Source organism: Microcaecilia unicolor, chromosome 5, assembly GCF_901765095.1.
Source record: "Microcaecilia unicolor chromosome 5, aMicUni1.1, whole genome shotgun sequence".
In the NCBI taxonomy this organism is placed as follows: Eukaryota; Metazoa; Chordata; class Amphibia; order Gymnophiona; family Siphonopidae; genus Microcaecilia; species Microcaecilia unicolor.
The window spans coordinates 269,686,523-269,714,000 of NC_044035.1; the positions used below are offsets into that span (position 1 = coordinate 269,686,523).

The following is a 27,478-nucleotide window of genomic DNA, read 5'->3' on the forward strand; positions in this document are numbered from 1 at the left end:
AATTGTACTAAGGAAACAAGGGGTTCATTTACTAATTTATACAGTGACTCTGAATTAGTCTTATTGTTCCTATTTTGTTCAAGATTGTTTCTCAAGAAACATAGACTTGTTTAATGTATTCCCTTTTTACTGCATAAAGACTAGCTTTGATCAAACAAGGGTATCATGGTAAAAAATGTTACTTTGTGAAGCATTGTTAGCATTATAAAAGCCCATAGGAAATACTGAAAGTATTTCTGAATATTTCTGCATACTTGAAGGAATTATGCTTGAATGGATCAGTATGGGGGTAATTTTTGAAAGCAGATATTATATAGGGAAAATGTCTCTGATAAAATAACCTGGGGATATATATACATAAAAAGTAGGCACACTGAAGGTTAGTGCCTATTTTTACGTGATCTGTTCGTAGATGTTCTTGAGTCATAGCTGGGGTGGAGCAGGGCAGAAAGGCAATGTATTTTATAAAATATTACATGTATGCAGATACTCCCGGATTCTATATATGGCGCATGAAAATCCACACGAAAACTGAATTGTATTCTATAACAATATGCATAAGTTAATTAGTTAACTAGCTAATCAGCACTGTTAATTGATAAGCAATTATCAGCACTAATTGGCATTAATTGAGATTTACGCGCACAGCTCGCTAAGTGCATTCTGTAACATGGTGCTCCCAAATTCTAAGTTGTATAGTTGAAAAGGGAACATGGTCATGGGTAGGGCGTAGATGTTTCTAAAATCTATGCACATTATTATAGAATACACCCGATCTCTGCCTAATTTAGGTGTTGGGATTTTCACTAGAGAGTTGCACGGGGACAGAAATCTTACCCATCCCCGCCCGTCCCTGCTCGAATCTTACCCGTCCCCACCCATCCCCACTGGAATCTTACCCATCCCCACCCATCCCCGCAAAACTTTAAACCATCCCAACCCGTCCCCACCCATCCCCATAAGAATTTAATAGTACATAAAAGAAAGTTCCAGTCAGCTCCCTCAGTCTCTCTCTGGATTTGAGCCACAGCACTGTAGGCAAGGAAGGAACGGAAGTTGGAACTTGGGACACTCTGGTGCGCACATGTAAGATTTGTCTCTGATTCACTGGCAGTGTGTGCTGAGAGGTCGCCACATGCACGCGCCAGTAGGTCAGGTGACATATGATTCTCGTGCCTGTGTCAGAGCTGAGGTCTGTGCACCAGCCTGGGAGCAAAGAGGATTAATAGTAACATAGTAAGTGACAGCAAATAGACCTGAACGTTCCATCCACTCTGCCCAATAGTCACACTCATGATCAATTCATCATTAAATCAACGAGTGTGATATTATATACTTGATTATGGTCTTTCTTTCGTGTTTCTGGAACAAAGACCACAGAAGTCTGGCCCCAACCTTATGTTCCAACTGCTGGAGTTGCCATCGAAGCCCACTCCAGCCTATTCATGTTCTCATTTGTGGGACACAGACCATAAAAGTCTGTCCAGCACTGTCCTCATGTTCCAGCCACTGAAGTTGCTGCCTAAGCCCTTTCCAGCCCATCCTACACCAGACTGCCATGTATGAGACACAGACCATACAAGTCTGCCAGGTATCAGCTCTAGTTCATCACAGCCAGAGTCGCCATCTAAGTGTCACTTGACATATCCACACACATGCAGCCATTTAAGGTTAGCATGCCTTTTTGAATTCCATCATCATTTGTGACTCTACCACCTCCTTAATGGAAGACTTTCCACATTTATGCTATTAAAGCAAGGAAGAAGAGGAGGAGTAGGAGGAGGAGGAGACAGCACTCAAATAAATTGGTATTCGGTAGATGAGAGGCTGGTGCAGGTGCAGCTTACACTTCCACGGGAAGCCCACAGAACTGGTTCCATCCCCGCGGGAACCCCGCAGGAACTGCCTCCGTCCCCACGGGAACCCCGCAGAACAGCTTCCATCCCCGCGGGAACCCCGCAGGAACTGCCTCCGTCCCCACGGGAATCACGCGGGTTCCGCGGGATTCCCGCGGGGACGGAAGCCGTGCAGCTCTCTAATTTACACCAAGTAAAACGTGGCCTAAATGGACGCAACCAAATTTAGTCATGTGGCGAGTCGCTCGGCGTATTCTATATACCACATGGAAATTTAAGTCTATTCTATAAAATTTAGGTGTACTTTAGAGAATACACCTAGGCATAATTTTTTTTCTGTGTGGATTTTTCAGGCACCGTATATAAAATCTAACCCATAGTTTTTGCAAGCATTTACATCTTCAATGCAGATATAAATGTCTGCACTATGGAGGGTCATTGTAGGTACAGTGGTGGAAATAAGTATTTGATCCCTTGCTGAATTTGTAAGTTTGCCCACTGACAAAGACATGAGCAGCCCATAATTGAAGGGTAGGTTATTGGTAACAGTGAGAGATAGCACATCACAAATTAAATCCGGAAAATCACATTGTGGAAAGTATATGAATTTATTTGCATTCTGCAGAGGGAAATAAGTATTTGATCCCCCACCAACCAGTAAGAGATCTGGCCCCTACAGACCAGGTAGATGCTCCAAATCAACTCGTTACCTGCATGACAGACAGCTGTCGGCAATGGTCACCTGTATGAAAGACACCTGTCCACAGACTCAGTGAATCAGTCAGACTCTAACCTCTACAAAATGGCCAAGAGCAAGGAGCTGTCTAAGGATGTCAGGGACAAGATCATACACCTGCACAAGGCTGGAATGGGCTACAAAACCATCAGTAAGACGCTGGGCGAGAAGGAGACAACTGTTGGTGCCATAGTAAGAAAATGGAAGAAGTACAAAATGACTGTCAATCGACAAAGATCTGGGGCTCCACGCAAAATCTCACCTCGTGGGGTATCCTTGATCATGAGGAAGGTTAGAAATCAGCCTACAACTACAAGGGGGGAACTTGTCAATGATCTCAAGGCAGCTGGGACCACTGTCACCACGAAAACCATTGGTAACACATTACGACATAACGGATTGCAATCCTGCAGTGCCCGCAAGGTCCCCCTGCTCCGGAAGGCACATGTGACGGCCCGTCTGAAGTTTGCCAGTGAACACCTGGATGATGCCGAGAGTGATTGGGAGAAGGTGCTGTGGTCAGATGAGACAAAAATTGAGCTCTTTGGCATGAACTCAACTCGCCGTGTTTGGAGGAAGAGAAATGCTGCCTATGACCCAAAGAACACCGTCCCCACTGTCAAGCATGGAGGTGGAAATGTTATGTTTTGGGGGTGTTTCTCTGCTAAGGGCACAGGACTACTTCACCGCATCAATGGGAGAATGGATGGGGCCATGTACCGTACAATTCTGAGTGACAACCTCCTTCCCTCCGCCAGGGCCTTAAAAATGGGTCGTGGCTGGGTCTTCCAGCACGACAATGACCCAAAACATACAGCCAAGGCAACAAAGGAGTGGCTCAGGAAGAAGCATGGGTCATGGAGTGGCCTAGCCAGTCACCAGACCTTAATCCCATTGAAAACTTATGGAGGGAGCTGAAGCTGCGAGTTGCCAAGCGACAGCCCAGAACTCTTAATGATTTAGAGATGATCTGCAAAGAGGAGTGGACCAAAATTCCTCCTGACATGTGTGCAAACCTCATCATCAACTACAGAAGATGTCTGACCGCTGTGCTTGCCAACAAGGGTTTTGCCACCAAGTATTAGGTCTTGTTTGCCAGAGGGATTAAATACTTATTTCCCTCTGCAGAATGCAAATAAATTCATATACTTTCCACAATGTGATTTTCCGGATTTAATTTGTGATGTGCTATCTCTCACTGTTACCAATAACCTACCCTTCAATTATGGGCTGCTCATGTCTTTGTCAGTGGGCAAACTTACAAAATCAGCAAGGGATCAAATACTTATTTCCACCACTGTATATAAACAGCTAAATATCCAGAGCACCATTGTACATAAATAGATGCCAAACTTAGTCTATAATAAATAAACAGTGAAAACAGTAATGTAAATAACAGGGATCATCAGAGAAAGTTTACCACTGCAACAGCAGATAACTAAATACCGTCTTATGTGGTACATTTTGTCATTCATCAAGCTCCATATTTACCCATGAAGTCAAGTGAGTATAATAAACCTCCTCTTCTATTTCTGTAAGTGAAAATTTTACAATTGGGTCCAAAAGCAAAAGTGAAACCAAAGTTGGCACAGAAAATACTATAAAGCAGGATTCATCGTCAAAAATATATCTGAGCTGTGCTTATCTCACAATTGGTTTGTTAGAAGTTAGAACAAAACTCCCACTGAGTCTGCCCAACTCAGCATCAAGTGTCGCTGATGCTGTTTCAAGGACCAGGCTTCCAGATCTCTTCTGACCACTGCAGAGCAAATGCTGGTGTGTTATGTGCTTCACCATTAATATTTCTGCTCTGAAATGGTGTATCTCAAAGGAGAAATGGCCTAGACATCACTTCAGAGTAAGGGTGGCCCATGGGTTTCCACAACAAGGAAGGGGGGCACTAGAAGTCATGTATTCAAACTACAGAATAACACAGGGACAGGGACCTGCAGTAACCATGGGGATGGGGACAGATCCCATGAGGACGGAGTGCAGTGGCATTCCTAGGGGGGGGCGGTGGGTGCACGCCGCGCGCGCGCCTGTCCGTCATTCGTTCCATGCTCCCTCTGCCCCGGAACAGGTTACTTCATCTTCAACGATAAACAGCTGGAGGAAATGCGTTCGCCAATTCCAGTATGAACAAATACAGTAATGTTATGGTAGAATAAGGTTCGTGTGTACAGACACATTAGGGAATCGTAGAGAGGAAGAGTTATTATAAGTCCATTACGAGCTTTGGTTTCGTTATGTTGCAGGGTATGCCTTTTTGAACAGGTTAGTTTTTAATGATTTCCGGAAGTTTAGGTGATCATAAGTTGTTTTCATGGCTTTTGGTAATGTGTTCCATAGTTGTGTGCTTATGTAGGAAAAGCTGGATGCATAGGTTGATTTGTATTTGAGTCCTTTGCAGCTTGGGTAGTGGAGATTTAGGTATGTTCGTGTTGATCCTGTTGTGTTTCTGGTTGGTAGGTCTATGAGGTCTATATATCCCGGGGCTTCGCCGTAGATAATTTTATGAACCAGGGTGCTGATTTTGAAAGCAATACGTTCTTTGATTGGGAGCCAGTGCAGTTTTTCTCGGAGGGGTTTGACGCTTTTGAATCGCGTTTTTTCCAAATATAAGCCTGGCTGCCGTGTTTTGAGCGGTCTGAAGTTTCTTTATAATTTGTTCTTTGCATCCCACATAAATTCCGTTGCAGTAGTCTACATGGCTTAGTACCATTGATTGTATCAAGTTGTGAAATGTTTCCCTCAGGAACAATGGTTTCACGCGTTTGAGTTTCCACATTGAGTGGAACATTTTCCTTGTTGTAGATTTCACTTGGTTCTCTAATGTGAGGTTACGGTCGATTGTAACACTGAGAATTTCCAGGCTATAAGATTTAAATATAAAATCTTAAGTGTTTGAGGTTTCTGCAGATGAAACAGAGCCCATGGGGATGGGGTGGGGACAGGGACAGAACCTGTGGGGACGGGGCAAGGACGGAGACAGGGCCTGCGGGGACGGGATGAGGATAGAGACAGAACCCAAGGAGACGGTAGGGACAGGGACAAATTTTGTCCCCATGTCATTCTCTAATTCAAAGGCGACCCAACATAGTTCCATGTTTCAGCAGTTCTGCCTGCTTCAGGGTCAGATCTACCAGCTTTTCCTTGCTTTGTACATTACTCTCTGGTAGATCATTATAGCCGTCAGACTGATATTGGTTGCCTACTACTTAGTAGGATTCTTCTCCCTTACAAAGGTTTAATAAACTACCATTGGAACTTTGACCTCTAGTGCCTCTTCTTCCATGTTGTTGAACCCATGGGCCACCCCTACTTTGATTAATTTTGTTGTCATCCTTACGTAGAGTCTCTCCTTTTTTTCTAGATATCACTTCAGCCATCATAATAACCTTTGTTAGTGAAGAAAAGGAAGACAACAAATGCTCCACATTCTCTCCATAAAGGAGAGAAAATGTCAATGTCCTAAATAATGCTAATCATTTCAATTTCATCGTTAAGCTCATATTGCTTAACGGCTCTGCTTTCAAAAATCCAGAATTGTTCTTTCCAGGCTAATCTGGCTTTCCAGTCCCCACCCCTGTGGGAAATTGAAGCATGAACAGTAATAAACCATCTCACTTTGAAGTACATTTAAACTGAAATTCATGGCAAAAAATCCCCTTGTAATTCTGCAGTGTCATGCTCCTCCTTTTTTTGAGATCACCTTTAAAGGTGTAAAGCAGTGATTCCCAAACCTGATCTGGGGGAACCCCAGCCAGTCAGGTTTTCAGGATACCAATAATGAATATATATAAGATTGACTAGTAAAAAAGGCCCGTTTCTTGAAGAAATGAAACGGGCGCTAGCAAGGCTTTCCTCGGAGTGTGTATGTTTGAGAGAGTGTGTGTGAGAATGACTGTGAGAGAGTGAATGTGTGAGTGTGTGTGACAAAGAGAGAGTGAGACTAGGTGCGACTGTGTCTGTGAGAGAGAGAGAGTGTGTGTGTGTGTGAGAATGAATGTGTGTGCCAGGGTTCCCCCCCCCTCCGTCCGCGTGCCAGGGTCTTCCCCCTCCCTCCCTCTGAGTTCCAGGGTCGTCGTCCCCCTCCCTCCCTCTGAGTTCCAGGGTTATCGTCCCCCCCTCCCTCCCTCTGAGTTCCAGGGTCGTCCCCCTCCCTCCTTCCCTCCGAGTTCCAGGGTCCTCCCTCCAAGTTCCAGGGTCTTCCTTCTCTCCCTCCCTCTGAGTTCCAGGGTTGTCCCTCCCTCCCTCTGAGTTCCAGGGTCATCCCCCCTCCCTCCGAGTTCCAGGGTCCTCCCTCCCTCCGAGTTCCAGGGTCCCCCTCCCTCCCACCCAGTTCTAGGGCCCCCCTCCCTCCCTGTTCCAGGGTCCCCCCTTTCCAGGGTCCCCCCTCCCTCCCTCCCTCCCAGTTCCACGGTTGTTGTCCCTCCCTTCCAGTTCCATGCCCCCTCCATACGAATTTTAAAATTCAAACAGGTCTCTGCCGAGGTGCTGGGGGAGGGAGGTGTTAATCGCTGTCAACCTAACGACACACTGCTTCTCCCGTCCACCAGCTGACAGACAATGGCGGGGGCTTACGCAGCCACGGGCACTCACCAGGATAAACAACTTCACCTCCTGGTCTTGTCTTTGTCCGTCATGCGTGTGACGTGGCATACCCCTTCACTCTCACTGCTCCGCCCTCGATGTCATCACCTTTTGATGCGAGGGCGGGGCAGAGAGAGATGGTGAATCGGTGACACACAAACTTATGAACCCTTCACTGAAGCCACAGAGTCAGCTTCAGAATGTTGAGGGTGCTTTTTATTATAGTAGGCTAGTAAAACAGGCCCGTTTCTGACACAAATGAAACGAGCGCTAGCAAGGTTTTCCTTGGAATGTGTATGTTTGAGAGAGAGAGAGTGTATATGTGAGAGAGAAAGTGTGTGTGAGAGACAGAGTGTATGTGTGTGTGAGAGAGAGAGGGAGAGATAGAGTGTGTGTGAGAGAGAGTATGTGAGAGACAGAGAGTGAGTGTGTATATGTGGGGCTCCGAATTCCATGGCCCCCTCCTTCCCTCCCTCTCTCCCTCGCCTCCCCTCCGAGTTCCAGGCCCCCCTTCCGTCCGAGGTGCAGGTCCCCCTCCCTCCCTCCCTCGCCTCTCCTCTCCCTCCTCTCCTCCCCTACGAGTTCTTGGCCCCCCCTTCCCTCCAAGTTCCATGCCCCCCTCCCTCTCCTCCCCAGCGTGTTCCATGTCCCCCTTTCCTCGGAGTGTGTATGTGTGAGAGAGAGTGTGTGGGTGAAAGATGGAGTGTGTATGTGAGAGAGAATGAGTGAGAGAGAGACAGACAGAGTGTGTGTTTGTGTCAGAGAGAGAGAGAGTGTGTGAGAGACAGAGTGTGTGTGTGAGAGAGAGCGTATGTGAGAGACAGAGAGTGAGTGAGTGTGTGTGTGTGTGTGTGTGTGTGTGAGAGAGAGAGAGAGAGAGAAAGTGAAGCCTTCAAGCCTTGAAGCATTCGTGTGCTCTGTAAGGCTCCATCTCCTCAATTGACGACACTTAATTCCGGAACGTTGCAGGAATGCTTCAAGGCTTGAAGGCTTCACTTTCTCGGCTTCAGAATGTTGGGGGTGCGTTTTATTATATAGGATGTGCACTCACTGCCTCATTGGCATGCAAATCTATCTCATGAATATTGATTGTGGATAATCTGAAAACCTGACTGGTTGAGGTTCCCCCAAGACAGGTTTAGGAATCACTTCTGTGAAGTGTTCCCATCAAGATGCAATATTAAGTTGGAAGTTTTTTTTTCTAAGTGTAAGAATATTTCTATTGGTTTTTTTGGGTTTTTTTTAATCAATTTCTGTGTGGAATGTTTTCATTTTTTTGTGTATTCTAAATGTAATGCAATTAAAATATCAATTAAAAAAAACAAGAAAAAATTATGACTAGACCAGATAATTCTCTAGGCTTGTGCTTATAAAAATAGAATTGCTACTTCTGCAGGCAAATGGTCCCTTTTGCAAATATTTAAGATTAGAAAGGCAGACAAGGATTCTTTCTAAATGTTTTTCATTTCAGTTAATGTGTATTTTTTGTGTTTTCTTAATCCATGCTAAAGACAACAGTTCAGTGATGTTACATGAAAGCTGATTAACAAGCTATACTTCTCCCCCCCCCCCCCCCCTCAATTATCTGTGTGAATATCAACCTTGAATGAGGAGGAAAGTAAGGAGGTGGTGTTATGACTATTATTAAGCCTAACATAGCTTGAGTAACTGACAGCCCGCATTTGCCTGCGCCCCAGGATCAAAGCCAGCAAGTGCATGAAACACCACACTTGCCAGTTCTGACCGCTAATTGGGGGGCTTAGGTTTAACAGGTCCAGGAGAAAATCCTGGACCTGTGAAACCTCTTCTGCCATTTGACAGGTCCGGGCTTTTTTTTTTTTTTTGACAGCCCGGACCTGTCAAACAAACTGCAGGAGGATTGTGCCTTGGGCACGTACCCAGGTACAGTCCTCTCGCAGAAGTACCCCTATGATCAGAGCTAATAGTGTGCCTAAATTTGTATGCTATTAGCTCTGATCATAGGGGTGCTAATGCCCCATGCTGTTCCAGCGCTAATTTTAGAGCACTGTTTGGTACAGCGCAGGGCTTCTGATCATCTGAGCATGAGAGTTTAGCATGAATGGATGCAAGATACCACCTCATTAAGTAATTGGGATATTTGTCTTCTATATGGTCCCCCCTCCCACCTCTCCAACCAAGGAAAGAATTGCTCTTCTAACATCAGTTGAATATTTAGGTTCACTATCTAATGATATTGCCAATTATAGTAATGAATGGCTTTAATCTACATGATTCTGTTTTTGTTTTTCACTGGCTGCCATTGGAAGCTAAGGTATTATTTAAGTTTTATTGTTTTTTTATTTAAGATTCTGCAAGGTATTGCTCCACTGTATATGTATGTTTTATTTGATTTTGCTCTGCTGAGAAAGATCCTGGGCATTGCGGGAGGCGAGTCCTTTTGTCTTCTCAAGTCCAAGAGGAATGAAATCTTCTTACTTATTTAGAGTCTTCTTTTTCATTTCAGGCCGCAAGACTTTGGAAAACCTTTCCAGAAGACTTAAGGGGCCCTGTTTACTGAGGCATGTTAGCATTTTTTATGCACCTACAATTAGCACGCACGCTACGCTAAACATGTAGGCGCCTGTAGGGATATTGTAGGTGCATACACGGTTAACACACATTAAAGACACTAACGCGCCTATAATGCGGCTTAGTAAACATGGCCCAAGGTCTATTATAGATTATAAAATTTTTAGAATGCTTTTAAGGACTTTTTTATTTCAGAAATTTTTAATATGTTATTGATATCATTTTGTTTATGTTTGTTGTAATTGGGGAGATTGTTATAGACTGATGTTACAGATTGTTCCCATACACAACAGGTGGAAGTATCCCCCTAACAACAAACCACAAAAATGAGAAAAAAAGAAGAAAAGGTAGGGGTAGATTTATTCAAATGACTCGATGCAGTCCTGCGTTTTGGCACTAACTGCACCTGCTTCAGGAGTAAAACAAGATGTCTCAGCCACTGATGATGAACAATAAACAGAAAGGCTAAAGAATCTAATGGTACAGCATACAAATGTTGAACCACAGACTATCGCAATGAGAACTCATTGCGAGCAGGGAGCGTGTCTACTGGAGACAGGCATATGTTAATTACAGATTGTTGTAATTTTGCTAGCTGTGCCTAGCTATTCTTGTCACTGTGATCGTGTTGAACTAGTTTTTGGTATATGCGGAATATAAGAATAAATGCTATGCTGTGCTGTGCCAGTAGATCAATATTACAAGGGATTGAAGATTTGCTTACAGAAGTACAATCTCCTGGCCTTGTTCAAATTGCTTCAGAATCAGCAAGTGATAATTGTCACCTCTTCAACTTAGCGTTACTTCCTACTACTACTACTATTTAGCATTTCTATAGCGCTACAAGGCGTACGCAGCGCTGCACAAACATAGAAGAAAGACAGTCCCTGCTCAAAGAGCTTACAATCTAATAGACAAAAAAATAAATAAAGTAAGCAAATCAAATCAATTAATGTGAACGGGAAGGAAAAGAGGAGGGTAGGTGGAGGCGAGTGGTTACAAGTGGTTACGAGTCAAAAGCAATGTTAAAGAGGTGGGATTTCAGTCTAGATTTAAAGGTGGCCAAGGATGGGGCAAGACGTAGGGGCTCAGGAAGTTTATTCCAGGCGTAGGGTGCAGCGAGACAGAAGGCGCGAAGTCTGGAGTTGGCAGTATTGGAGAAGGGAACAGATAAGATAGGCATAGGCTAGGCTACAGGGAATGTTTCCTGCTCTATTAGGGCCTCTTCTCAAACTGCACTAGTGGTCCCTGGTGCGGTAATGTTGACAAAAGCCCATTTACTTTGAATGGGCTTTGTCAGTATTGTCACATGGGACCCGTTAGTGCAGCATGATAAGAGGCCTTTAATTACCCTGTACCAGGGGTGTAGCTAGGTGGGGCCAGGGGTGTAGCTAGGTGGGGCCATGGGGGCATGGCCCCCCATAGATTTAGCCTTGGCCCCCTCTACTTTTGACCCCCCCCCTGCCGCCGACCCTCCCACAACCGCCGCTGAGACTCCTGATGTCCTGCGCTGAAGAAGACTTTGGCTGGCGGGGGTTGGGGACCCCCACCAGCAAAGGTACCTGGCGGTGGTGGCGGCGATGGGGGAGGGGCAGCGGTGGGAGGGGGGTTGAAAGTGGCAGGGGAGGGGCAGCGGGGGGGGGGTTGGCGGCGGGCTAAACTGGTCCCCCCTACCTCAGGCTCTGGACCCCCTTCCCGCTGAGGTTTGGCTCTGCCCCTGCCCTGTACCCTGGTCCAATCAGGACTATTTAACCTTCCAGTGGGCACCTTCTGTGCATAATAAATTGAGTAGCACAGATGAACAATGTTTGTATTCCCAAGGACGCAGTTCATTAAAAAAAATTGTTAGAGGTTTCTCCAAGTTTACAGGAAGCTGAACTGGAATACATTGTTACCAGTTTGTGGAGTCTCGTGCTCTAACACAAAAAAACACATTTTCCATGGTTTTCAAAAGAAATCATGAAAGAAAAGTATAAGCTGAGACAGGCCAAACAAAAATGAAGAAAATTTAAGTCGCATGAAGCCTTAGCCTCCTATAAAGCAGTTATAAATCAGTATTGGTCCTTGGTTGAACACACACACTAGATAGATAGATAGATAGATAGATAGATAGATAGATAGATAGATAGATAGATAGATAGATAGATAGATAGATGTAAAAGAGAATCTTATTCTGCAAGTCATTCAAGGAAATTATAGCAAACAGTAAGGTCCTTAACTAGGGCATGTCCAACCACTACAGCAGCTGCTTCTGGAGGGGGGAGGGAGCAGCTGCAGTCAAAGCAAAACAATAGATCCTGACAGCCAGACCAAAAATAATCGGCACTTATTTTTAACTTCAAGAACAACGGGCAGTTATTATAAAGTCCATTTATTCTTCTAAATGGCTTTTGGAAATCTCCCTCCCCATTATGTATATATTTACCAAGCATACCCTTCTGTTTACAAAACCGCATGGCAATGCAGACACAACCTATTCAAAGTGAAAGGGCTGTGTTGGCATTACCGCACCAACAGCTACTAGTGTGGCTTTTTAAACGGGGGGGGGGGGAAGTGATTGTGTTGAGATGATCATGATTGTTCAGTTTAATTATCAAAATCTTGGAGGGGGGCGCTAGAGGTCTAACACTTCATTGAGAAGGGGGGAAGGTTGAATGCTTGCCTTGGATGACTAATACCCTTAAACCAGCCCTACCTTCAACTTTTCAAAAAAATAATACATTGTTAGTTTTAGGTGATGAGCTAGCAGCCTGTTTTAAATCTAAGATGATGCAACCTGATGATAAAACAATCAAATAGATTGGAACAGAAAAGGCCTGACTGCACCATGATTCAGAAGAACCAGGTGATAACCTTACTGCAGACGCTGTCCAGTTCAATATCTGCCTTTGACTTGTGTCCAGTTTGGATTCTCAAAAGCATTGAAAGATGAGATGGAGAGCACCTGCAAAGATTATTAATGCTTTGTTAATACAAAAGATACTTCTCAGCCTGCCTCAAGCAAGTCATCATTAATACCGTACTGAAGGAATCATCCACTGATCAGAAAGACCCTAATTATCGTCCAATACAATCTCTTCCTTATTAGAAAACGTAATTGGACAAACTATTCACCAACAATTACAAGATCATATTGATGCAAATTTGCTGCTACCGCAATAGTAAATTTCTTCGAAAAAAAACGGTAAACATCCTTACAAATAAAGAAAGAAACAGTTTGGCTTCTGGATTGGTTGCAGTACTGAAACACTGTTGACTTCTACAGTAGGTCATTGGTTAATAAATCAGGAAAGAACATCTCAGCACTCTTTAATACTGTCATAGATAGCAGGAATGAATAGTTGTTGTTTGTTTTTTGTTTTTTGTTTTTTTTTTTTTTGGGGGGGGGGGGGGGTTAATTGACAAAGATAGTCCAGGCTGCTTTAAAGTTCCATAAGGTTCAGGTCTTCCAGCAACCCTGTTTAACTTATATTTACAGTCACTCTATAAGGTTATCCTTAATTAACTTGCTGAATATATGCTAATGATAGTATATTATATCTACCTAGCTCAAATTATCTTAACAGAGTATTACCACTCTCACTTTCTCTATAAACTCATTCTCTCTCGCTCACTGAAATCTCTCTTTTCATTTGCATAAATTAATCTTTAATGAATCCAAATGATTAAGGGGCCCTTTTTATTAAGCTGCATAGGGGCGTACATGCGTCCTACGCTTGTCGATTTTGAACTACCGCCTGGCTACTACATGACCCAGGCAGTAATTTTATTTTTTTTTACGCACGTCCACTAAGCGTGCCGGAAAATTTCAGGCTCACGGCGCTAACCAGGCGGTAATCAGCATTGTATGCATGTAGACCATTACCGCCCGGTTAAAGTGTGAGAGTTTACCGCTAGGTCAATGGATGGTGGTAAGGTCTCGGGCCCAAAATGGACGTGCACCAATTTTTATTTTATCGCACGTCCATTTTTGGCCCAAAAAAAGAGGCCTATCCAAACGATCCAGATTAATCTTATGAACCATCTACCTAACACATACCCCCATGATAACAACACTGACCCAGACTTCATCTCCCACCTTACTCCCCTCTCCATTGCCTTTTTTCTATCTACTCATCTCGTCTATTATTCTGGTATAATTAACTTTTACCCTCTCTAACAATATTCTGTATTCCTTTTACTATGTAAGCCGCATTGAACCTGCTTTGAGTGGGAAAGTGCAGGATACAAATCTAATAATAAATAAATGATCCTGCGCACATACAATACACGCGTCTACACCAGCGCAGGCCAGTTTTGGCCAACCTTAGTAAAAGACCCCCAAGAGAGCCTTTTATAAGCTGAGATTACTACATAGAGCTTTTCTCTCACGTGATGATTTTCATCCAGTCTTGTAACAGCTCTTGTTCCAGTTGATTAGGTCAACGTATTGTATTTAGCACACCCCCACCCCCACCCTTGTCTTCTATAAAAGCACTACAATTTGTTCAAAATGTCTCTTAACTAGAACCAAACCTCACACATTTACCCTGTCTTGCCTTACAATGGTTACCTGTTGGAATGTAAGGTTCAAAATGATAATGCATTCCTTTAAGCACTTAATGTTGCCTCTACTCCTTAGTGCCACTGGCTAACTATGGTCCACCAAGAAATCTTCATTCATAAAATTAGCAGCTTGTTGTTATTCCACCATTACATATCACACAGAGAGCAAGAATCCATAATCACACTTTCTCTGCTGTTGGTCTACAATTATGGAATCAACTCCCTGCTAATATTAGGCAGGATCAGAATCGCAGATAATGTGGGATATAACGCCTTTAAATAAATAAATGGTATATTAGATTTTCATAAGAATTTTTAAAATGCTTCCTATTTATTGAATTCTTGGGATCTTGATCTCTCCGACTACACTCAGCTCGATGTACTGAGACAAAGACGAAAACTGAGCTCAGAGTATTTTTTATTTCAGTATTTATATACAGCTTAGACCTAAGCGGTTTACAGTTTCATTTTACATGTGATTTGGATTTTGGAGTCAGTTTGTTTTAGGTATATTATCTACATGTTATTGGAAATCACTAAGAATAGAGAGATTTATTTATTTTTAATAAACAAGTGAGACCTTTATATATCACGAGTGAGCTAAACATTTTGGAAAGTTTTTACATTTGAACAATTTGGGCCATTCTGTTGCTAGTCTCATGCCTTGGTATTTGAACCATCAAACTGTGTACATAAGTACATAGGTGTTGCCATACTAGGACAGACCGAAGGTCCATCAAGCCCAGTATCCTGTTTCCAACAGTGACCAATCCAGGTTACAAGTACCTGGCAAGATCCCAAAACAGTACAATACATTTTATGCTGCTTATCCTAGAAATAAGCAGTGGATTTTCCCCCAAGTCCATCTTAACAATGGCTTATGGACTTATCCAAACCTTTTTTAAACTCCGCTAAGCTAACTGCTTTTACCACATTCTCCGGCAACAAATTCCAGAATTTAATTACACATTGAATGAAGAAATATTTTCTCCAATTTGTTTTAAATTTACTACTTTGTACCTTCATTGTGTGCCCCCTAGTACTACTATTTTTGGAAATAGTAAACAAGCAATTCACATCTACCTGTTCCACTCCACTCATTATTTTTTAGACCTCTATCATATCTCTCCTCAGCCATCTTTTCTCCAAGCTGAAAAGCCCTAGCTGCTTTAGCCTTTCCTTATAGAGAAGTCGTCCCATCCCCTTTATCATTTTCATCGCCCTTCTCTGTACCTTTTTTAATTCCACTCTATCTTTTTTGAGATGTGGTGACCAGAATTGCATACAGTATTCAAGGTGCGGTCACACCATGGAGCAATACAAAGACATTATAACATCCTCATTTTTGTTTTTCATTCCTTTCCTAATAATATCTATTTGCTTTCTTAGCCACCGTTGTACACTTCAGCAGATTTTTGTTAGAGACTGTGCCGCTGGGGCTGAGGCTAAATTAAGAAACCAACTTTTCCTGTGAAATTTGATACATAGAGATGGTCTGCACCATTACAGGAACGATGGTAGTAGTACGAAGGAAAGAAAATAATATTTTTAGACCAATGGTCCCCCCTCCCCTCTCACACACCCTACCCCATGGCTGGTAGTTTAGATAGAAGAGGAAGAAACATTGTGGACCCAATATTCCGAGGCAATTATGCATTCATCAGCTAACGCATAATTGCTCTATTTCTATCCATACAAAACTGGGCCAATTAGGGGAAGAGTAGTGGTAGGCTAAAAAATGATCCGAATAGTAACAATATTCAGAGAAAGGAGGGGTTTTGAATTTAGCTCTTACCTTTCAGGTGTAGTCCAAGGCGAGTTACATTCAAGTTCAGTAGGTCATTCTCTCTCCATGGAGGGCTTATAATCTGTTTGTACCTGAAGCAAAGGAGGACTTTGCCCAAGATCTTGTGGCGTCAAAGTGTGATTTGAACTGGACTTCTCTGTTTCTCAGCCTGCTTCTCTAACTATTAGTCCAGAGGTGTAACTAGGTGGGGTGCAAGGGGAGCAGCTGCTCCCCCAAACGGATTTTGAATGAAATGGCGCTTATGCAAATTGGGCCTGCAGCCTCACACCAGTACCTATTTTACAAAAGGTCTGTTACCCCTGATGTCAAAACCTGGCTACTCTTCTGCATTACTCATCTAGTTTACTACAATATTCAGCCACTGTTAAGCCACTGCAGCATCCACGAATTCAACGTTGCTACCAGCTGAATATACAGACTAAATGCCGGCATTATAAATTAAGCCAGCGACTGAACCGGCTGAATATTGGCCCCTGTATTTGTAATCATCTGAAGCTACTGTGGATTTTCAAGGCACAGAAAACTGTTCTGACGTGAGAGATCAAGGGCAAGGCAAGAGCACGAGTCCCAGGAGACTGCAATCATCCTAACACTGATGAGAATGAGTGGCTTCAACTAAAATCAAATTACTGAAACCAGCAAAAGAAGTCAGTGTTAGCAAAGCTGTAGGGAATGCGGTACCCAGGATAAAACTCAATTGTGATTTTTAAAAGATGGAGAGTACTGGGTAAATTAGTTTTGAAAGGGCTACAGCAAAGTCAGATTATAGCCTGTGAACAGCTGGCTGATGCAGGAAAGTTTTCACTGGCTACTTTTCTAAAGTGATAAACTTCTGCAGACTTCAGTGAGGTTCTTGTTCCCTTGTCTTGCTCTGTGTTACCCCATAATGCTTCTGACTCAGTTTTCCTGCCTCATGGTACTTTATTAGCGATGTATTTAATAATCTACAGAGCTTTTTTTTTGGCCCTTGTCTCTTCTGGTACACACAGTGATTATCCTGCCCTATATCCCTGGATCAAAGGAATACTGCTACTATGTTTTGTCTGGAAACTAAGGAGATGCATGGATGAAAGGGTGGAAATATAACTCAATAATGGGGCTCCCTGTAATTGCATGAGCTGTTCCAAAGTCACAACTAAGTATTGTAGCACCCAGGACAGGCAAACATATTTACATCCCTCATGGTTCTCTCTGGAGAACCTCCTTCACTCGCATTTCCAGTCACCTTTCTTTCCTCCTTGCCAATCTGTCTGGATTTTTACCCTCTGCCAACTGATGCTAGTTATTCAGTCATTTTACATTAAGGTAGCTATTTCTCTTGCTTGCCTCTAGTTAAGACCCTTGAGTTAGCAACTAGTTCAGATCAAACCAGAGAATGTGGTAAAGGCGGTTAGCTTAGCGGGGTTTTAAAAAGGTTTGGCCGGCTTCCTAAAGGAAAAGTCCATAGACCATTATTAAAATAGACTTGGGGAAAATCCACTGCTTATTTCTGGGATAAGCAGCAGAAAATGTTTTGTACTTTTTTGGGATCTTGCCAGGTATTTGTAACCTGGATTGGCCACTGTTGGAAACAGGATGCTAGGCTTGATGGGCCTTTGGTCTGTCCCAGTATGGCAATACTTATGTACTTATATAAAACCCATCATAAAAAATTCAGCACTTAAAATTCCAAAGGCAAAAGGATGGTGGTATTACCTTAGAGCAATATTGATTCTTTAACATCATCTGATACCAAAGCGGACATCTTTGCAAGCCAAGCTAAAATGATGGCCGTATTTCCTTCTTTTCTGATATCCTTAATGGACTGGAAATACTTCTACTGACATGAATGCATGAAAAGATATGTAACGTTTCTTTTTGGTCATGCTGTCGCTCTTCTTACCTCTGCAGATAGAGAATGAATCCTAGCACACCTGAGGTGATTAGTTCTAAAGAGTATTGATGTCTCTGTCAGCATTCAACCTGATTGTTTCAGTGAAGATTGCCATTGCCTGACCTTGTTCTAGAGCATAGAATATGGGGGATTGAAAAGCTCCTACAAGATTCTGAGATTTGGTAAAAGCAGGCAGTAAACCTACGAGATTTGTTTTATTTATTTATCATGACTTAATGTACCACTATTACTACCAGAGGACATAACGCAGCAGTCTACTTCAAACACAGCACTGACATTGGGGATAAACAGAAAGTGCTCATACTGCTCCTGAGACTGGAAGTCAAGGGTTCTGGTGGATTTATTCTGTTTCCTATAGAAATTTTCAGATTTGGAAATATTCTCATGTTCTTAGAGATCAACAATACATCTCTAAGTGCTTCTTTTTGAAGCAAAAATCCTGCAGTTTGTTTCAGACTTCTAGAATTTTCTGTACTGATAGAATTAGCTAGAAGCTGGTATTATCTGTCTGACTTCAAGATCAATAATAACTGGAAATCCCAGCAGAAATGCAGGTATTGGTATAGCTGGGTCTGTGTGCAAGCTATCCATTCATCGTGTTAGGTGATACAGTAGGTTGGTGGCAACAGGGTGGTATCTGGAAAGGATGCAGGAACATAAGAGGCTGAATGTTCAAGTGGCAGCTATATTACTATTGATGGCTATTACTCTATTACTATTGGTGGCTATCCAGATTATTACAAAGCTTTGTGGTTAATTGAAGGGCACATTGTGGGTAGGGGGGATGTTGGGATAAGCAGGAAAAGGAATCTTTCATACTCACGTACCTCAGAAGGTACAGTATATACAGGAGGAGGAAGACTAAACCTGTTGTGGATAAGGAAACATCTTGCATGATAGGAGCAGCAGCTTGGATATATCTTTGACAGTGTGGACAGAAATAACTGGGGAATGTGGAGGAGGTAATTTGTCTTTTTCTTCCATCAACTACTGTATTGCCAGGTTATGTTTTGTGTTTAAGGGAGGTTGTGTTTATATATATAATCTCCTGTTTAGATTCATAGAGGCACACCACACAAATCCAAAGATAAGAACTAAGTGTATGCACACAGTGTATAAGTGAATGCCTTTAATGATGCAAATTCACATGTTATTTATATATATTTTTTTATATATATTTTGGGAGCCCTCGGACGATGCCACTTCAAAGCAATTTCATTAGTTTTTTGCTTAGCGGCCAGGCCTCTCTTCATTGGGTACTCCCTTTAATTAAACCTTAAATAAATGCTGTGACAAACACACTCCACTGGAGCCCAAAAATATATACGTGCTCAAAATTCAAAAGAAAAATAGAGAAAACTTATCTTGAACATTACTGCATGTCTCTCACTGTTAAAGTCCACTTCGGCTTCCCCTAAATTACGCCCGACGCCGCGGGTTTCAATATTTTCATCAGGGACTCGGGTTAAATTTGCCCGCCTGCGAGAGTCTGCGTGCACAGACTGTTAAGGATTTAAGGCGGGCAAATTTAACCCGAGTCCCTGATGAAAATATTGAAACCCGCGGCGTCGGGCGTAATTTAGGGGAAGCCGAAGTGGACTTTAACAGTGAGAGACATGCAGTAATGTTCAAGATAAGTTTTCTCTATTTTTCTTTTGAATTTTGAGCACGTATATATTTTTGGGCTCCAGTGGAGTGTGTTTGTCACAGCATTTACAGTATTTAAGGTTTAATTAAAGGGAGTACCCAATGAAGAGAGGCCTGGCCGCTAAGCAAAAAACTAATGAAATTGCTTTGAAGTGGCATCGTCCGAGGGCTCCCAAAATATATATAAATAACATGTGAATTTGCATCATTAAAGGCATTCACTTATACACTGTGTGCATACACTTAGTTCTTATCTTTGGATTTGTGTGGTGTGTGATTACAGTTTCCAAAGATTTCTTGTATTGGAGATACTAGTGGTTTTAGATTCATAGAGGGGCATTTTCAATATGACGTCTAAGTCCGACTTTGGACATTTTGCAAAAAATGTCCAAAATCTGAATGCATAAGTACATAAGTAATGCCACACTGGGAAAAGACCAAGGGTCCATCAAGCCCAGCATCCTGTCCACGACAGCGGCCAATCCACCTGGCAAGCTTCCCAAACGTACAAACATTCTATACATGTTATTCCTGGAATTGTGGATTTTTCCCAAGTCCATTTAGTAGCGGTTTATGGACTTGTCCTTTAGGAAACTGTCTAACCCCTTTTTAAACTCTACCAAGCTAACCGCCTTCACCATGTTCTCCGGCAACGAATAGGAAAGAAGGTCATTCTCAAAAAAGAAAAACATCTATCTTTTTTTTTTTTTTTTAATACAATTTTGAACAAGGTTTTGTGATTTGGGCATTGTTTTTTTGGCCCATTTTTGAAAAAAAAAAAAAAAGTCCAAATGGAAAACGCACAAAATCAAGCCAGTGGGATATTGGAGGAGCTAGCATTTTTAGTACATTGGTCCCCTAGACATCCCAGAAAAGCAATAGGGCACCCCAGGGGGCACTGCAGTGTACTTCATAAAATGCTCCCATATACACATTGCTCCTTTATCTTGTCTGCTGAGCCCCCCCCCCCCAAAAAAAAAAAAATCCACTACCCCCAACTGTACACCACTACCATAGCCCTTACAGGTGAATTGGGCACCTATATGTGGGTACAGTGGGTTTCTGGTGAGTTTGGGAGGGCTCATAGTTTCCTCCACAAGTGTAACAGGTAGGGGGAGGTTTGGGCTTGGGTCCATCTGTCTGCAGTGCTCTGCACCTACCACTAGACTACTCCAGGGACCTGCATGCTGTTCTAATGGACCTGATTATAACATCTGAGGCTGGCAAGTAATGTTTTAATCACATTTTTTGGGGTGGGAGGGGGTTAGTGACCACTGGGGGAGTAAGGAGAGGTCATCCCTGGTTCCCTTCTGTGGTCAGTTAGGGCACCTTTGTGTACCTTATTCTTTATAAAAACAGGTTTACCTCAAAACATCTTAGTTTTAGTCCTGGACAGTTTTGTTTTGTTCTATTATGCCTGAAAAACGTCCAAGTGTTAGGAACCCACAGATGCCGCCCTTAAGACGCCCCTGACATGCTTGTGATTTGAACACATTTCTGATGGACTTCATAGAAAAACATCTAAAAATTGGTTTTGAAAATACCTATTTGGACATTTTTGTGAGAAAAATGTCCAAATGCAGATTTATGCCACTTTTTGGATGTTTTTCTATTTTGAAAATGAGCTCCACCTTAACCCAGGAGAACAGGAAAGGGGTTCAGTTTTGTGGTGGCTGATTATGAAGCAGATATATTAGACATAACATTAGATTATTTATGGGGTTATCTAATAAAAGGTGATAACCTGCACCAATTTAATGCAGCTCATGCTAACTTTACTACAGGTCACCACACATGGAAGTTGCCGTAGACCAATAATAATAATAGGAGCCAATTCAGTAACTCATCTGTATGCTAGCCCACAATAAAGTTAATGCAACCCCTACTAACAACTGCAAAAATCCCTGTGCATTTGACACGTTTTACAATTATCTATGGTGTCAGAGTGTGGACAAAAAGCCAAATAACAGCAGAAGTGCCCCCCTAACAATGGTCCACAACACAGCAACAAAAATGAGAAGAAGGGGGCAGACTAGTGTGGTTCCAAAACAGGAGGTTTAAAGAAGAAAAATAATAAAATGACTTGACACAGTCCTGCGTTTCAGCGCCACGTGCAACTGCTTCAGGAGTCAAGTTATTTTAACCACAGATGTGTGAGAGAGAGTGTATGTGAGAGACAGAGAGTGAGTGTGTGTGGGGGGGCTCCGAGTTTCATGACCTCCTCCTTCCTTCCTTCCTTCCTTCCCTCCCTCTCCTCCCCTCCGAGTTCCAGGCCCCCCTTCCGTCCGAGGTGCAAGCCCCCTCCCTCCCTCCCCCCTCCTCTCCCTCTCTCTCCTCCCTTCCTCTCTCTCTCTCTCCTCCCCTCCGAGTTCTTGGTCCCCCCTTCCCTCTGAGTTCCATGCCCCCCTCTCTCTCCTCCCCAGCGTGTTCCATGCCCCCCTTTCCTCGGAGTGTGTATGTTTGAGAGAGAGTGTGTGGGTGGGTGAGAGATGGAATGAGTGAGAGAGACAGACAGACAGAGTGTGTGTGTGTGTGTGTGTGTTTATGTCAGAGAGAGAGAGAGTGTGAGAGACAGAGTGTGTGTGTGAGTCTATGTATGAGAGAGAGTGTATGTGAGAGACAGAGTTTGTGTGTGTGTGTGAGAGAGAGAGAGAGAGAGAGAGAGTGAAGCCTTCAAGCCTTGAAGCATTTGTGCGCTCTGTAAGGCTCCATCTCCTCAACTGACGACACGTAGTTCCAGAACATTGCAGGAACGCTTCAAGGCTTGAAGGCTTCACTTTCTCGGCTTCAGAATGTTGGAGGTGCGTTTTATTATCTAGGATATACATTGCAGGTCAATCCCGGGAACACTACCCGGTATATGCATAAGTGGGTGCTATCTCATCATTTTATTAAAAGCCTCTTTTGTGTGTAAAACAGGCTCTACAAGCAGAAAATTCTTCTTAAAAATCCCCCCCCCCCCAATCAACGTTTGTACTGTGATGACTTATTATTAAGCTACTGAAAAATGAAATGCATGTGTTAATTCTAATAGAATCTGCTGTGCAATCAACTTTTACAATACAGAAAAATCTTATGTTTGTTAATTATAGGCAATTATCAAAAGCTGAATTTATAAGGTTATATAGATCCTGCCAGTAGGTTGCTATGTGAGAGATCTGAGTTTACCTTCTGAGCTGGCAGGGGATACTGGAAGTATAGCATTCACAGCCTGTAGGGCAGGGCATCTAAATCACTATACAACAGTGACACCTAGTGGCCAGAGTCAGAATGCATGCATAATTGGGAGCTGTGATGCTTGTGGCTCCTGACCAAGGACTGCTGCTGAACTACTGAGCTAGTTACAAGAAGGAGGAAAATGGATAGTTGGAAATGAATGTTTACAACACAGATGTCTCAGTAGAGGTCACATTCAACTGAACTGAAGGTCCAAAAGAGCTGATTTAAAAAAACGTACTCTCCCCCCTCCCCCCCCCCCAAAAAAAAATAATAATCAAGGTACAGAGATGTGCAGATTGTATGATAGTTTTTCATAGAATTAGCATTCATGTTATTCAGAAATTGATTCTCACAAGTGCTATCCAGTCTTGTACGTAATGGAAGCACCAGCATGATCAGTCCTGCAAGGGTAGTGACTGGTATCCTGAATTGTAAACTGGTATTCAGACTCTGTGGAGTAGAAGAGACACTGTTGGTCTGGAATCCTTTCCTGCAGCCTGCCAATCTGCCCTCCAGTTTCAAAGGAAACAACATTTGCATTTCTTAGTCAAGTGTTTGTGCCTTGAGTTCAGCACCAGCAATTATAGGAGCATGATTCTTTGAAGAATGTGCATGTCTCCTGCTATATATTAAATCACTTACGGTGAAGCACATTACTTCGTGTGTTGTTTGCTTGGACAGCTTCTGTCATTTCAGTTCCATCTGTCCACAGTGCGAAACCAAATTAAAGTGTGTGTAAATATAGACTTCCTTGAGTCCAACTTTTGGGCTTATATGCTACATCATCTTCCCACATACCATATGTTGTTTTGTTCAGAACTATGGAGCCATGATGGCCTGTTGGAATAAAAAGGGATATTATAGAATACTTAACAAAAACCGGAAACATTTGAACTATTCATGCCCACTTCAAAGTCTAGATCCCACTAAGGGCTTTAGAGGCTGGGGTGGTAGTGTAGGGGGTAAACCTTACCAAAAATTGTCTGAAACACAGCAATGCCTCTAATAGGCCTTCACTCACAGTTGTCTCAGTTTATCCCATTCATCTCCCCAGACTCAGCTGAGATATGAGGACTGCAGTTTCTTCTAGAACCTGGCACAAGGGCTCTCAAATCTGCTAGGAGATATCACTGTTGTATAATGCCTGATATTCTCCTTCTTTCCCACAAATCCACCAAGGAGAATTTTAGCCAGAACAGTCTTCTTCTTTTCTTCTGGAAGACGTATGAGGAGAGTCTTCAGGACCTGAACATATATGTATCCTGGATGAAAGGAGAGACAGGGGTGATATGATTCAGATGTTGAAATATTTGAAAGGTATTAGTTTACAAAGAAACCTTTTCCAGAGACAGGAAGGTGGTAGAACTAGAGGGCCTGAATTGAGGTTTTGGGGGGGGGAGCTAAATCAGGAATAATGTCAGGTAGTGCCGTAGCGAGGGCTAATGGCACCCGGGGCGGGTTGCCGCTGCGCACCCCCCCCCCCCCCCCCGGAGCACATTCTTACCTGCGGGAGGGCCGATCCGCCCCGAGTGCACGTCACTCGGAGCTGCGTCGACCCCGCTGGTTCCCTGCTCTCTCTGCCCCCGAACAGGAAGTAACCTGTTCCGGGGCAGAGAGAGCAGGGAACCAGCGGGGCCGGCACCCCCCAAGCGCATGCACCTGGGGCGGACTGCCCCTCCCGCCCCCCCCCCCTTCCTACGCCACTGATGTCAGGGAATATTTTTCATGGAGATGGTGATAGATACCTGGAATGCCCTCCCTCAGGAGGTGGTGGAAATGAAAACAGTAACGGAATTCAAAAATGCATGGGATAAACACAAAGAATGCTGTATAGAAGGTGTGGAACCAAACAAGCTTAGTGGTGATCAGATGGCAACACCAGTAATTTGGAAGTGAAGCCAGTGCTGGGCAGACTTCTACGGTCTGTGCCTTGATCATGGCTGGACAGATTCAGCTTCTGTAACTGGAGAACAAGGCGAGTGCCAGGCAGACTTCTATGGTCTGTGCCCTGAAAATGTCAAGGACAAATCAAGATCAAGTAAATATATCATACCTTATACTATGTGTTTATCTTGTTGGGCAGACTGAATGGACCGTTCAGGTCTTTGTCTGCCGTCATCTAGTGTATTATTATGATACTATTTTCACAGTTCTATAATCAAATCAAATTTTGCACAAGGAAACTGAGCCTTAAAAAAAGGTTTACAGTTTAAGGAAAACTTTGACTTCCAATTCATAACAAGGATTTTAAATGTTGCAACTTTTATAGATTCTTTTGTCTTTATTTAGCTTTTATCTACCTTAGAAATATATGTTCTTGTGGGCAGAAACATTATGCCAATGCCATAAATAAAGTAGGAGCTTTAAGGGTTGAAAAAACTGTTTAGCAGGTTTCCTTTTTCAAAAATGGAGCCAGCAAAGTTATTTCCCTATGGTATGGTTATAAATTGATTGGATATCCGAAGTGTTCAAACTCAACAGAGTGGTGCATTCACAGGAAAGCCAGAAATCAGTTCTCACTTTTGCCATGGACTCTGTGAAATTTGGCAAATTGCCTCAGATACCTTGTAGATTGTAAGCTGTTCATGGCAGGGACATATTGGAGTCAATATTCAGCCCACGGCGGTAAGCAACTTGCAAGCCATTTCCAGCCGCAGGCTGACTAAACTCCAGATAGTCAATGCCGGGGCATGCATGGCTCTGAGCATTGAATATCTCGTTATGTCCTCTGACCAGAAGTTAACCTGGCACTGGCCAATATTTAGACCAATGCCCGGTTAAACCATCACATAGTTTGGACAGATGTTTTGCTAACTTTAGGTGTTTAGTGGACTGAATATTGCCACCAATTGTGCCTAAATGCTTATTGCCACTGTACAAGGGAAAGGGAATGTTTTTTGCAACCACATAGTACATACAGATACTTATTTATACCTGGGGCAGTGGAGGATTAAGTGACTTGCTCAGAGTCACAAGGAGCTGCAATGGGAATTGAACCCATTTCCCCAGGATCAACGTCCACTAAGCTACTCCTCCACTCAGCACTGCAGATGTCCAGTACAACTATAAAAGTCATTATTATTTCATTAATACTTTCTAAATGTGTCTATCAGAACAGAAAAGTGTGTGTTTGTTTATTGTTACACTTGATATATTGCCATAGGAAACTGAAGTTATTTAAAATGTTAGCAATTGATTTCTGAGTACACATCAATAAATATAATTATTCTTATCTGATTTCTCTTCCTCATTTTCCTGCCTTTACCATGTTACTGTATGTATCAACTGTGTCTCTATTTTTTTTTCAGCAGACAGAAGAGCTCTTCCCTTTGCAAAGTCCATACAAAGAAATGGACGTTGATAATCCACGGCACATGGTAAGCAATAGATGTGCTTTTTTGGCAGGAAGGAGTTGGATGAGGGAAGCACATTGCACTGTCATCTGATGATCAATTACTAGCTCGACTACATTTTAGCTCTTCATTAGAACATTTTATCAGGAGCAACAAAAAGGTGCTATACTGACATGCTTTCTCCAAGGGTACACAATGTCAATGCATAGTGTTAGTTATATTTTGAGCAGTGTCTATCAATTTATTCTTGATCACTTGAGTTTGATGGTCAGGTCAGCCGGGGAGGATGCAGAGGCAATGTTCTCGTAAGTACATAAGTATTGCCATACTGGGAAAGAACAAAAGGTCCATCAAGCCCAGCATCCTGTTTCCAACAGTGGCCAATCCAGGTCACAAATACCTGGCAAGATCCCAAAAAAGTACAAAACATTTTATACTGCTTATCCCAGAAATAGTGGATTTTCCCCAAGTCCATTTAATAACAGTCTATGGACTTTTCCTTTAGGAAGCAGTCGAAACCTTTTTTAAACTCTACTAGTGGATGGCTTCAGGGCCTATGATTACAGATTTGAGAAAGTAGATCTAGGCATCGTTGATACGTTGAAACCCTCTGCTCAGTGTGCTGCAGTGGCTAAGAAAGCAAATAAAATGTTAGGTATTATTAGGAAAGGAATGGAAAACAAAAATGAGAATGTTATAATGCCTTTGTATAGCTCCACGGTGTGACTTCACCTCGAATATTGTGTTCAATTCTGGTTGCCACATCTCAAAAAAGATATAGTGGAATTAGAAAAGGTATAGAGAAGGGCAACGGAAATGATAAAGGGGATGGGACGACTTCCCTATGAGGAAAGGCTGAAGTGGCTAGGGCTCTTCAGCTTCGAGAAAAGACAACTGAGGGGAGATATGATACAGATCTATAAAATAATGAGTAGAGTGGAATGGGTAGACGTGAATCGCTTGTTTACTCTTTCCAAAAATAGTAGTACTAGGGGGCATGCGATGAAGCTACAAGGTAGTAAATTTAAAACGAATTGGAGAAACTTTTTCTTCACTCAACATAGTAGAGAGGTGTGGTAGCCGTGTTAGTCCACTCTTAAAGGTTATCAATAGAAATCAAACAAAATAAAACATGGAAAAGAAAATAAGATGATACCTTTTTTATTGGACATAACTTAATACATTTCTTGATTAGCTTTCGAAGCTTCGAAAGCTAATCAAGAAATGTATTAAGTTATGTCCAATAAAAAAGGTATCATCTTATTTTCTTTTCCATGT

The 27,478-nt window shown here is 42.7% G+C and overlaps 1 protein-coding gene across 3 annotated transcripts in view; it reads left to right on the forward strand.

Moving 5' to 3' along the window:
- NECTIN3 (nectin cell adhesion molecule 3) overlaps positions 1 to 27,478 on the forward strand; it is a 231,461-nt gene that overhangs the window by 194,997 nt on the left and 8,986 nt on the right. The window contains exon 8 of one of the 3 annotated variants that reach the window (XM_030204184.1): positions 26,159 to 26,224. The exons of 1 other annotated variant lie outside the window; for it this stretch is intronic. In XM_030204184.1, the coding sequence (XP_030060044.1) occupies positions 26,159 to 26,224 (66 nt within the window). Of the gene's footprint in view, positions 1 to 26,155; positions 26,225 to 27,478 lie in introns of all 3 variants that reach the window. One more of the 3 variants, XM_030204183.1, reaches the window with a different exon arrangement.